This window comes from Saimiri boliviensis, chromosome 2 (genome assembly GCF_048565385.1).
Source record: "Saimiri boliviensis isolate mSaiBol1 chromosome 2, mSaiBol1.pri, whole genome shotgun sequence".
In the NCBI taxonomy this organism is placed as follows: domain Eukaryota; kingdom Metazoa; phylum Chordata; class Mammalia; order Primates; family Cebidae; genus Saimiri; species Saimiri boliviensis.
This window is the reverse complement of record NC_133450.1, coordinates 86,154,932-86,167,002: the sequence shown is the minus strand read 5'-3', so window position 1 is coordinate 86,167,002 and position 12,071 is coordinate 86,154,932. Positions and strand designations below refer to the sequence as shown.

The window sequence follows — 12,071 nt, the reverse complement described above, 5'->3', positions numbered from 1 at the left end:
AAAGCAGGATAATATTGGAGAATAGTATGGAGTTGTTAAATGCTGAATCTAGATTCAGGAGAAAGGCAAGAGGTATCAGGAAGAGTAAAGGTAATAATAGAGAACATATTTTTTAATTTAACAGTTGCCTCAGAATAGGGAGTAGAAAATGAAAGTAACTTAGTTGGGCTCTAGGAAAAAACAGAACTCCTTTGGGCAGTCTTCTTCTTTCTTGAGAGTGGGGTTGTTGGGTATTTAAAGTAAGATTTTAATTAAATAGCATTATTACTCTAGTGCCCAGTGTTTTTGCCCCTTCTGATACGCTCTGAATTGTTTGAAAAGCATTGTGAGGGTTGTTTGTATAAGTGCATATGCCCCAGGATGGCAGGGGCTGCTGGGATCTGGTAGTGTTCTCTTGCTTGATCTCATAAGCATTACTTTGAGAAAATTCAGAGAGCTATGCTTTGGTATTTTCTGTATGTATCTGACACTTCAATAAACTTTATCAAAACCAGCCACCACTTTTGTGCATTTATATGTTACACGTACGCAGAACTCTGTTTCCCGTTTATTCAGCAAAGCAGTATTTTGGTTTTCTCTTGGCTTTTACTGTTTTTCATTTAAAAATACATCCTTGTGTTTCTGTTCCTAGTCAGCTTTTATACATATCTTTCTTAAATATTGGCTGTTAAGTTAGCAGTCTTAGATTCGTTTTCTGTGTGTACTTAGCCCCATGCCAGTCTATTTTGATACTTTTGTCTTTCCCCACCTCTGTCTTCTCTGCACTAGTCATAACATGTAGTTTATGTTAGAGACTATTTAGTCATTTTAAAGTAGTTTATTTTACTGTTAGTAGTTTTAAAAGTAGGTGAGCTTATTTTTAATAGACTTTTATGACAATCTGTCTTCAATTCTAGTCCTTACTTGCAAAGCTATAAATTGTGGCCAGACTTACACTGATTTTCCATCCTTTCTAAGACAGTGACCCCTGAAAGAGCAAATTCTTTTCCTACTAAGGTGTAAAACAATTAAAAGATCTTTTTTTAAAGGAGAGTCCACAATCTTCCATTCTTTTCCTGATGAGAACGTTACATTTAATCAGTTGACCTGAAAACCTTATTTTACTTCCTGTTTATATAACTATATATTCTTTTTGACAGCATGATTCTGGAACAGAGTGCACACCAGGAGAATCTAAGAATTTAGGACAAAAAGAAAATGGGAATTACATCATGTATGCAAGAGCAACATCTGGGGACAAACTTAACAACAATAAATTCTCACTCTGTAGTATTAGAAATATAAGCCAAGTTCTTGAGAAGAAGAGAAACAACTGTTTTGTTGGTATGTATATTTTCCCAACATTTTGTTAAGAACATTTTCAAATATTCAGATAACTTGAAAGAATTCTATAGTGACTACTGACATAACTACTACCTGCATTTTGCTATTGTTAATACTTTGCTGTATTTCCTTTATCTCTTATTTCTTAGTCTTGCCATCTCTCAATTCACGTTTTATTGCAATTTAAACTAACTTGGAGCCATGAGTATACGTCACACCTAAACATTTTAGTCTGCAAGTAGTTAAGTAGAGTTCAAAATTGTTTATAGTTCTTTTTCTGTTTTCAACATAAGTAAAATGCACATTTTAAGTGCATGATCATTTGATGAGTTTTGACAGATGCATTTACCTGTGTAAACTAAGTACTTATCAAGATACAGGACATTTCTGTCACCCCAGAACTGTCTTTTATTCTCCTTTCCAATGAAGCTCTGTCCCAACACACCCTCAGAGGCAACCACTATCTGATTTATTTCACTATACTTTGGCTCTGTCTTCATATAAGTGGAATTATGTAGACTTTGGCTTTGTCTTCATATAAGTGGGATTATGTGGTTTTGTGCATAATTTGAGCATAAAATTTTGTGCATAAATGTTTCCCTTTTGTAGAAGGCTGTTTAACTCAGCATACAGCTTTGAGATTCATGATTAGTATTTTACTCCTTTTTATTGCTGAGTAGCATTACATTGTATGACTATATTCCCAGTTTGTGCATCTTTCCTGTGATGAATACCTTGGATTTGGGCTAATGTGAATAAAGTTACTATGAAATTATTTCTTTTTTTTTTGAAATTATTTATTTTAGTAAAATATATGTAACATAAAATTTGCCATTTTAAACTAATTTTAAATATACAGTTCTGTGACATTAATTATATGTACAATGTTGAGTGTGAATGTAGTCAATTACATTCACTATTCATTTCCAAACTGTTTTTCATCATCCCAAACAGAAATTCTGTAACCATTAAGCAGTAATGTTTCGTCTTCCTCTCAGCCCCTGGTAACCTCTAATCCACTTTCTGTCTTTATGAATTAGCCTATTTTGGGTATCTCATGTAAGTGGGGACATATGATATTTGTTCTTTTGTTCCTGGTGTATTTCACTTAGCATAATATTTTCAAGGTTTATCTGTGTTGTAGCATGTAGAGTTTCATTCCTTTTTGTAGCTGAATAATATTCCATTGTATGTATAGATGAGATGTTGTTTTTCCGTTCATCTCTTACGTATTCCTTGTGGCATTGAACATACTCTAAAGATTTACTTTGTATTAGGATTTTTTTGGTGTGTGTCCTTGTCCTATTTCACAAGACTATAGGTTTCTTAAGGGCAAACACTGAGGCCTATTCTTCTTTGTACATTAAGAGCACTCAAAGAGGAGTTAAACATGTAACAGCAGAGGAGAAAAAATTAAGGAAGATCTCCAGATAAGCATGGCATTTTGTTTTTATTTGAAATTTTGTTGAGATAATTATAGATTCACATACAGCTTGTAAGAAGTAATAGATTCTCTGTACTCTTCATTCATTTCCCTCCTGTGGTAATGTCTTACAAGACTGTAGTATAGTATCATGACCAGGATATTGATACTGAGAAAATCCACAGATCTTATTCCAATTTCCCTAGTTTTTATTGTTCTCACTTCTCTTTTTGTGTATTTAGTTCCATATAATTTTATTAACATGTGTAGTTTATGTATCCACCATCATAGTCAAGAGTCAGAACAGTTCTGTCATTACAAGGATCCCTCATTGTTGAGCTTTTATAACAAGACTTACCTCCCTTCTGTTGTGCTTTCGTCCACCCTACTAACCTGTTCTCCATATGTAAAGTTTTGTCACTTCAGGAAAAGTTACATAAATAAAATCATACCGTATACAACCTGTTGGAATTGCCTTTTTTTCACTCAGCATAATTCCCTGGAGATTCATCTAAATTGTTGCCTTTATCAATAGATGGTTCTTTTTTATTTCTGAGTAGTATTTCATGGTACATATGTACTGCAATTTGTAAGACAGCTGGGCTGTTTCCAGTGTTTGGCTATTATGAATAAAACAGCTATAAACATTTATGTGCAGATTTTTTGTATAAACGTAAGTTTTTACTTTGAGATAAATGCCCCCAAATCCAATTGATGGACCATGTAGCAATTGTCTGTTTTGCTTTGTACAAAACTGCCAAACTGTTTTCCAAGGTGGCTGTACTATTTTATGTTCTCACCCACACTGCACGAATGATCCAGTTTCTCTGCGTCTTCACTAGCATTTAGTGTTTTCATGATTTTTAAATTTTATTTATTTATTTGTTTTTGAGACGGAGTTTCGCTCTTGTTACCCAGGTTGGAGTGCAATGGCGCGATCTTGGCTCACCGCAACCACCGCCTCCTGGGTTCAGGCAATTCTTCTGCCTCAGCCTCCTGAGTAGCTGGGATTACAGGCATGTGCCACCATGCCCAGCTGATTTTTTTGTATTTTTAGTAGAGACGGGGTTTCACCCTGTTGACCAGGATGGCCTCGATTTCTCGACCTCGTGATCCACCTGCCTCGGCCTCCCAAAGTGCTGGGATTACAGGCGTGAGCCACCGCGCCCGGCATGATTTTTTATTTTACTGTTCTGATGGGTGTGTTGTGATAGCTCATGGTTTTAATTTGCATTTCTCTGGTGGCTAATGATGCTGAACATCTTTTCATGTGTTTATTGGCCATTTAGGTATTACCTTTGGTGAAATGTCTGTCCGTACTTTTTGGTCATTGCTAATGGGATTTTTTTCCTTTAAGTATTGAGAGTTCCTTATATCGTCTAGATAGTAGTCTTTTGTCAGATACTGGTTTGCGAATATTTTCTCCCTGTCTGTAGCTTGTCTTTCCATCCTTTTCACAGTTCTTTTTTGAGCAAAAGTTTAAAATTTTGATGAGGTCCAGTTAATCAGGTTTTTTTGTTTTTTTTTTGTTTTTTTTTTTGGAGATGGAGTCTTGTTCTGTTGCACAGGCTGGAGTGCAGTGGTGCAATCTGAGCTCACTGCAACCTCTGCATCCCAGGTTCAGGTTCAAGTGATTCTCCTGCCTCAGCCTCCCAAGTAGCTGGGACTACAGGCGCCTGCCCAGCTTATTTTTTGTATTTTTAGTAGAGGTAGGGTTTCACCGTGTTAGCCAGGATGGTCTTGATTTCCTGACTCTATCTCAAATAAATAAACAAACAAAAATACAGTACTTTTACTGTTGTTTAAGCTATTAGCAAATATCTGACTTGAAGTACTAATTTTATATGAAATAAAAATTAATACGTAGTAAATAATGTATATAACATTTTTTGTTTTATTCTAAATTATGTCATGTGAATTATACAGTTATTACTAGACTTATTATTTACCTAGTATTATATGTGCAAATGCACACTTCTAGTTTTTTTTTTTTTTTTTTAATTTCCCTTTAAGCTCCGGGATACAAGTGCAGAACATGTAGGTTTGTTACATGGTGGTTTGCTGTACCCATCAACCTGTCATCTAGGTTTTAAGCCCCACATGCGTTAGCTGTTTGTCCTAATGTGCCCCCTCCCCTTGCCCTCACTCCCGGACTGGCCCTGTGTATGTTGTTCCCCTCCCTGTGTCCATGTGTTCTCATTGTTCAACTCCCACTTATGAGTGAGAACATGTGTTCTCATTGTTCAACTCCTGCTTTTGAGTGAGAACATGTGGTATTTGGTTTTCTGTTCCTGTGTTGGTTTTCTGAGGATGATGGCTTCCAGCTTCTTCCATATCCTTTTAAAGGACATGATCTCATTTTTTATGGCTGCATAGTATTCCATGGTGTATATATACCACATTTTCTTTATCTAGTCTATCATTGATGGGCAGTTGGGTTGGTTCCACGTGTTTGCTATTGTAAATAGTGCATGCTTCTAGTTTTTGAGAACAGAAAAGATGGTTTACAGTGAAACAGGGATGAAGCTTCCATAACCTCTAAGATTTTTAAAAATAGTCAATGGGTTAAGAATGAACTTTCTGCTTTCACCCAGGCCAGTTCAGTTCTGGAGAGCAGGGGCCTCCATGGCAACATCCCTAGGGGCCCTGAAATCGGGGTTCAGCTAGGCACCTGTGTGCTCTGAGTGTCTGGTGTCCCAGTCCTGTTGCCAAGTGGCTTTGTCCCAGCTCCTTCCTTCTGGGCTGGTGTGAGTGTGCATGTGTTCATACCAAGCTTCTGTTTTATATTGCAGATATAAATAAAGGAAGATGATTTACCATAAAGAAATAATTCTCTGAATATAAAGCCAGTGTTTCTAGAACTTTTTTGATTTAGATGGGCCTTATGTTGGGTTCCTGTGTTGAGATGTATGTGTTCCCTATTACTTACTCAATACTTAATTTAAAGCCTATACGATGACTGTTTTCTACATTGATTTGGTATAGTGGAAAGAAAAGAGCATCAGATTGTAGACCTAGAGAAGCCTAGGTTTAGTTTAGTCTATATTTTGCCCATACTGGGATATATGGTCTCTATCAACTTGCAAACTCCCTAGAAATTAGTTTTCTTTCCTAGGAAACATTTAAGGCATTTGATTTCTTATCATTCTCTGCAATTACTGAAGCTCTTTGATTTTATGATCTTACAAAGAGGAGCATTTCTATTCCAATTTTAAATTCCATTGACAAAAATCAAAGAACTTTAGAAGACTGCTGAAGAAATTTTCTAAAATTATTCACTGTGCTTAAATGAGACTGTCTAATCTTAATCAACCTAGATCTGACTCAATACCATTAGGGTCTGTGAGAATACAGAAGATATAAATGATACATGTTTGTCCCCTTAAGGAGGTTGGTTTAGCTCAGCAGCAAAATGAATGTACATTAAAAAAAATTACTTACTGATTGTATTGTAGTCAACTAAGTAGAATGTGAGACATTTCATAGACAAATCACCCAACTTCTATAATAGGTCAATGGTGTAAAAATAAATAAAAATAGGGAAATCTATTATATATTGAAAGACCGTAAGAGAACTGTCAGAAAGCAACCACGAGGGGAGGGGTTGGGGTTAGGAAAACCTTGTTTGAAACTTGATTCACAGCAACAAATTGTAAAGAGACAGTTGAGGAAAATTGAATATGACTTGGCTGTTAGATGTTATTAAGCATGTTATTAATTTTGTTAGATGTGATCATGGTTATTATAGTTAGGTTTAAAGAAGAAAAAATCTTAATGTCTTAGCAATACATCCTGAAGTATTTATAGGGACAGTAATATGTTAGGTGGAGTTGTTTTAAAATACTCCAGAAAAAAATTGTGAGAGTAAATGAAACAAGAACAGCATATTGTTGATAGTTGCTAAAGATGAGTGTTTGGTACATAGGAGTTCATTGTATGTATTCTTTTACTACTTTTATGTATGTTCGAAATTATCTGTTGCAAAAAAGGCTTTTTTTTTGGCTGGTTAATGAAGCACTAACTTGATTTGTATTTGTTCGATATAAATAGTACAGTCAATAAAGCTCAATGTAGCATGGTTCAAATAACAAGTTACCACTTCTGGAAGGGACCCTCTGTCAAATCCCCTCACTATACAGATTAAGAAACTTAAGGTCCCCAAAGGGAAATCACTTGCCTAAGATCTCATTGCTAGTTAGTTGCAGAACCCCTGTTAGAATTAAGTCTCGTGATTGCCAGATTCCTAGTTTTCCGTTATCCCTTTGTTATGATGCTCTAAAGAATCTGTGAATTTTAAATAAAATTAATGTGTGCATACTATGCTTACCTTGTCCTGTTTATTTTCCTCAGAATCTGGCCAACCTATTTGTGGAAATGGAATGGTAGAACAAGGTGAAGAATGTGATTGTGGTTATAGTGACCAGTGTAAAGATGAATGCTGCTTTGATGCAAATCAAGAGGGGAAAAAATGCAAACTGAAACCTGGGAAACAGTGCAGGTACCTTGCTAATTTCAGTGATATTAATATTCTTGTAAAGTTACCTGTATGCAGTTAGGACAATTTAAAACTGAGATTAAGAGATGCATATGGTTCTGAAACTTTGCTTTTATTTGTTGTTTGTTTTCTTTTTCTGAAATAATATTGGTTAGTGCTGTGTTATTGGCAGATTGAACTGTGTTTTTTGTTTTTTTTTGTTTTTTTTTTTTTTGAGATAGGGTCTCACTCTCTTGCCCAGGCTGGAGTGCAGTGGTATGATCTTGGCTCACTCCAGCCTCCACCTCCTGGGCTCAATTGATCCTTCCACCTCAGCTTCCCGAGTAGCAGGGACTACTGGAATGTGCTACCACATCAAGCTAATTTTTGTATTTTTTTTGTAGAGACAGGGTTACACCATTTACCTAGGCTTGTTTGAACTACTTTTAATAGTAATTTGTGTGTTGAGTGTAAAAAAAGGACATACTAAAAAGAATCCTAAAAAAATACATATTCTTTGTTACTAATTGTGAAAATGTAACTATCTTCCATTTTTTTAAAATCTTAACTTTAAATATTTATTTAATGTGGAATCCATATACTTTTGTAACTTGGTGAAATACAACAATTTCACTTGTCAGATTTACTTTGGTAGCAGTGTAAGCAATTGCTTATACAATCCTTTTTTTTTTTTTGAGATGGGAGTCTCACTGTCGCCCAGGCTGGAGTGCAGTGGCATGATCTCAGCTCACTGCAACCTCTGTCTCCTGGGTTCCAGCAATTCTACTGCCTCAGCCTCCTGAGTAGCTGGGACTATAGGCGTGTGCTACCATGCCTGGCTAATTTTTTTTTATCTTAAGTAAAGATGGGGTTTCACTATGTTGGCCAGGTTGGTTTCAGACTCCTCACCTCAAGCAATCTGCCCACCTTTACCTCCCAAATTGCTAGGATTACAGGTGTGAGCCACTGCACTCTGCCAAAACAACATTTTTTAAATGGCTGGTGTGCATATCCTAGTTTGATTTTAGTATGAAAATGTGAAAGAAAATGATAAATCAACTAATGTGTAATGTAACTGAAAAAATACTGATAAATTGCGTAATATTAAATCTGTTTTCCATTGTAGGCTTTTACTAAAGAAAAATAGGACAAGAATGTCGAATGTAGTATGCTTTGACTATTAAAAAAAAAAGACATTTAAACACTTTATTCTTGAATGTTTGGTTTAGTAGCTTCTTATTCCATTTTTAATTGATACATAATGATTATACCTATTTATGAGATACATGTGATATTTTGGTACATGCATACACTGTGTAATGATCAAATTAAGGCAATTAGGATATTTATCTCCTCAGACATTTATCATTTCTTTTTCTCGGAAACATTTCAAATCTTCTGTTTTGACATTTACAATTAATTTTTGTTAATTGTAGTCACTTTACTGTGTTATGAAACACCAGAGCCTCATTCCTTTTAACTATGTGTTTGTATCCATTAACCAGTCTCTCTTTATCCACCTCTCCGCTCCCCTTCTCATCCTCTTGTAACCACCATTCTACTCTCTACCTCTGTGAGATCAGCTTACTAGGCTCTCACATATGAGTAACAACATGTGCTATTTGTCTGTGTCTGGCTTATTTTACTTAACATGGTGACTTCTATTTCCATTCATGTTACTGCACATGTATTTTGCTCTTTTTTTGTGACCAAATATATACCACCTTTTCTTTATCCATTTGTCTGTTGGTGGACACTTAGACTGATTCTGTATCTTGGCTGTTGTACATAGTGATACAGTAAACATGGGGATATAGGTATCCCTTTTATATATTGACTTCCTTTTCTTTGACTGTATAGCTGGCTGGATCATATATACAGTAGATCTCTTTTTAGTTTTTATAGGAACTTCTCTGCCAGTTTACACAGTGGCTATACTAATTTATATTCCCACCAGCAATAAACTAAAGGTTCCTGATCTCCATGTCCTTGCCAGCATCTTTTTTTTTTTTTTGGTCATTTTAACTGGATATATCTCTCATTTTGGCTTTGATTTGTGTTTCCTTGATGATTAGTGATACTGAGAATTTTTTCATATGCGTGTTAGCAATTTATATGTTTTCTTTTGAGAAATGTTTATTTAGATCATGTGTCTGTTTTTTTAATGAGATTATTTAGTTTTTTGTTCTTATTTGAGTTTCTTGTACATTCTGTGTATCAGTCCTTAGTCAGATGAATACTTTGAAAATGTTTTCTCCCATTCAACAGATTGTCTCCTCATTCTGTTAATTGTTTCCTTTTATGTGCAGAAGCCTTTTAGTGTATGTAATCCTATTTGCCTATTTTTGCTTTTGTTGTCTTTGCTTTTGAGGCCTTACTCAAAAATCTTTGCTCAGACCAATGTCCTGATGTCTTTTTCCTGTGTTTTCTTCTAGTAGTTTCATAGCTTCAGATCTTGCATTTATATCACATTTAAAATTTTTTTGTGTGTATGATGAGATATAGGAGTCTTCATTTCATTTTTCTACAAATAGATTTCCAGTTTTCTTAGCACCGTTTATTGAAGTGTCCTTTCCCCATTGAATGTTCAAAAATCACCTTCATGAAAAATCAATTGCCTGTAAATATATAGATTTATTTCTGAATTGTCTGTTGTGTTTCATTGGTTTATTTGCCTGTTTTTATGTCTGTATCATGCTGTTTTAGTTTATAGCTTTGTAGTATATTTTGAAATTAGGTAGATTAATGCCTCCAGCTTTTTCTTTTGGCTGTTGGAGTCTCCTGCGGTTTCATATGACTTTCAGGATTGTTTTCTCTCTATCTGTGACAAATGTATTGGTATTTAGATAGGGATTACATTAAATCTATAGATCACTTTTGGTAGTGTGGCCATTTTCACAGTATTTATTCTTCCAGTCCATGAACATGAAAGGTCTTTTTTTTTTACTTGTTCAATTTCTTTCATTAGTGTTTTATAGTTTTCCTTATAGCAATTTAATAAACTCACCTCGAGTTTATTAAGCTTACTCTTTTTTTGTAGCTATTATAAATGAGATTGATTTCTTTTTCTGCTGTTTTCTTGTATATAGAAATACAACCGATTTTTGAATGTTAATTTCGTATCCTGCAACTATTCTGAATTCATTTATGAATTCTAAGAGTTTTCGGTGGCACTTTAAGGGTTGCCTATATATTTAAGATTATGCCGTCTATAAACAGGGACAGTTTGACTTCCTCCTTTCCAATTTGGATGCCCTTTATTTTTTTCTCTTGCCTAATTGCTCTGGCTATGACTTCCATTGCTATATTGAATAAGAGTGGTGAGAGTGGACATTCTTTTCTTGTTCTAGTCTTTTTTTTTTTATTTATTTTACCTAGTGATCAGGAAGTATTGTTCTTGTTCTTACAGGGAAAACTTGTAGCTTTTCCCGTTCAGTATAATATTAGCTGTGGGTTTGTCATATATGACTTGATTGTGTTGATGTGTGCTCCTTCTGTACCTTAATTTCTGAGGGTTTTTAAAAAAAATCTTGAAGTTAAGTTGAATTTTATCAAATGGCTCAAATGGTTTGTCTGTGTCTATTGAGATGATTACCTGGCTTTTGTCCTTCATTCTGTTGATGTGATGTATCATGTATTTTAGTTTGCAGATGTCGAACTTGCATCTCTAGGATAAATCTAATTCGATCCTGGGAATGATCTTTCTAATGTGCTGCTGGATTTTTGGAGGATTTTTGCATCTATATTCTTCAGGAATATTGGGCTATAGTTTTCTTTTGTTTTGGAGACAGTCTTGTTCTGTTGCCCAGGCTGGAGTGCAGTGGCATGATCTTGGCTCACTGCAACCTCCTCCTCCTGGGTTCAAGCAATTGTCATGTCCCAGCCTCCTGAGTAGCTGGAATTACAGGTGCACACCACCATGCTCTGCTAATTTTTGTACTTTTAGTAGAGATGGGGTTTCACTGTGTTAGCAAAGCTGCTCTTGAACTCCAGGCTTCAAGCCATCTGCCTGCCTCAGTCCTTCTAAGTGCTGGGATTACAGGTGTGAGCCACCACACCCAGCCTTAGTTTTTTTATTATTGTGCCTATGACTGGTTTTGGTAGCAAAGTAACACTAGTCTTGTAGAACTTGTTTGGAAGAATTTCCTCCAGTTTTCTGAAAGAGTTTGAAAATAATTAGTATTCTTTTTTTTTTTTTTTTTTTTTTTTTTTTTTTTTTTTTTGAGACGGAGTTTCGCTCTTGTTACCCAGGCTGGAGTGCAATGGCTCGATCTTGGCTCACCGCAACCTCTGCCTCCTGGGTTCAGGCCATTCTCCTGCCTCAGCCTCCTGAGTAGCTGGGATTACAGGCACGCGCCACCATGCCCAGCTAATTTTTTGTATTTTTAGTAGAGACGGGGTTTCACCATGTTGACCAGGATGGTCTCGATCTCTCGACCTCGTGATCCACCCGCCTCGGCCTCCCAAAGTGCTGGGATAACAGCCTTGAGCCACCGCGCCCGGCCAATTAGTATTCTTTTTTAAGTGTTTGTTAAATTTCAGCAGCGAAGCTATCAGCTCCTTGGCTTTTCTTTGTTGGGAGACTTTTTTTTTATTATTATTATTACTGATTCAATTTCGTTACTTGTGATTGGTCTGTCCAGATTTTCTGTTCTTATTTCAGTCTTGGTAGGTTGTATCTGTCCAGGAATTTATTAATTTTCATTAGGTTTTTCCATTTACTGGCATATGTGGTTTCTTGTAATGGTTTCTAATGATTTTTTGTATTTTTTGTGGTATTAGTTATATCTCCTTTTTTGTTTCTGATTTTATTTGGGTGCTTTTTTCTTCTTGTCTAGTTAGTTAATGGTT

General features: G+C 35.5%; 1 protein-coding gene across 1 annotated transcript in view; it reads left to right on the top strand.

Moving 5' to 3' along the window:
* ADAM10 (ADAM metallopeptidase domain 10) overlaps positions 1-12,071 on the top strand; it is a 157,530-nt gene that overhangs the window by 128,705 nt on the left and 16,754 nt on the right. The window contains exons 10-11 of the mRNA XM_003928979.3: positions 1,140-1,323; positions 7,097-7,244. Of these exons, the coding sequence (XP_003929028.1) occupies positions 1,140-1,323; positions 7,097-7,244 (332 nt within the window). The remainder of the gene's footprint in view (positions 1-1,139; positions 1,324-7,096; positions 7,245-12,071) is intronic.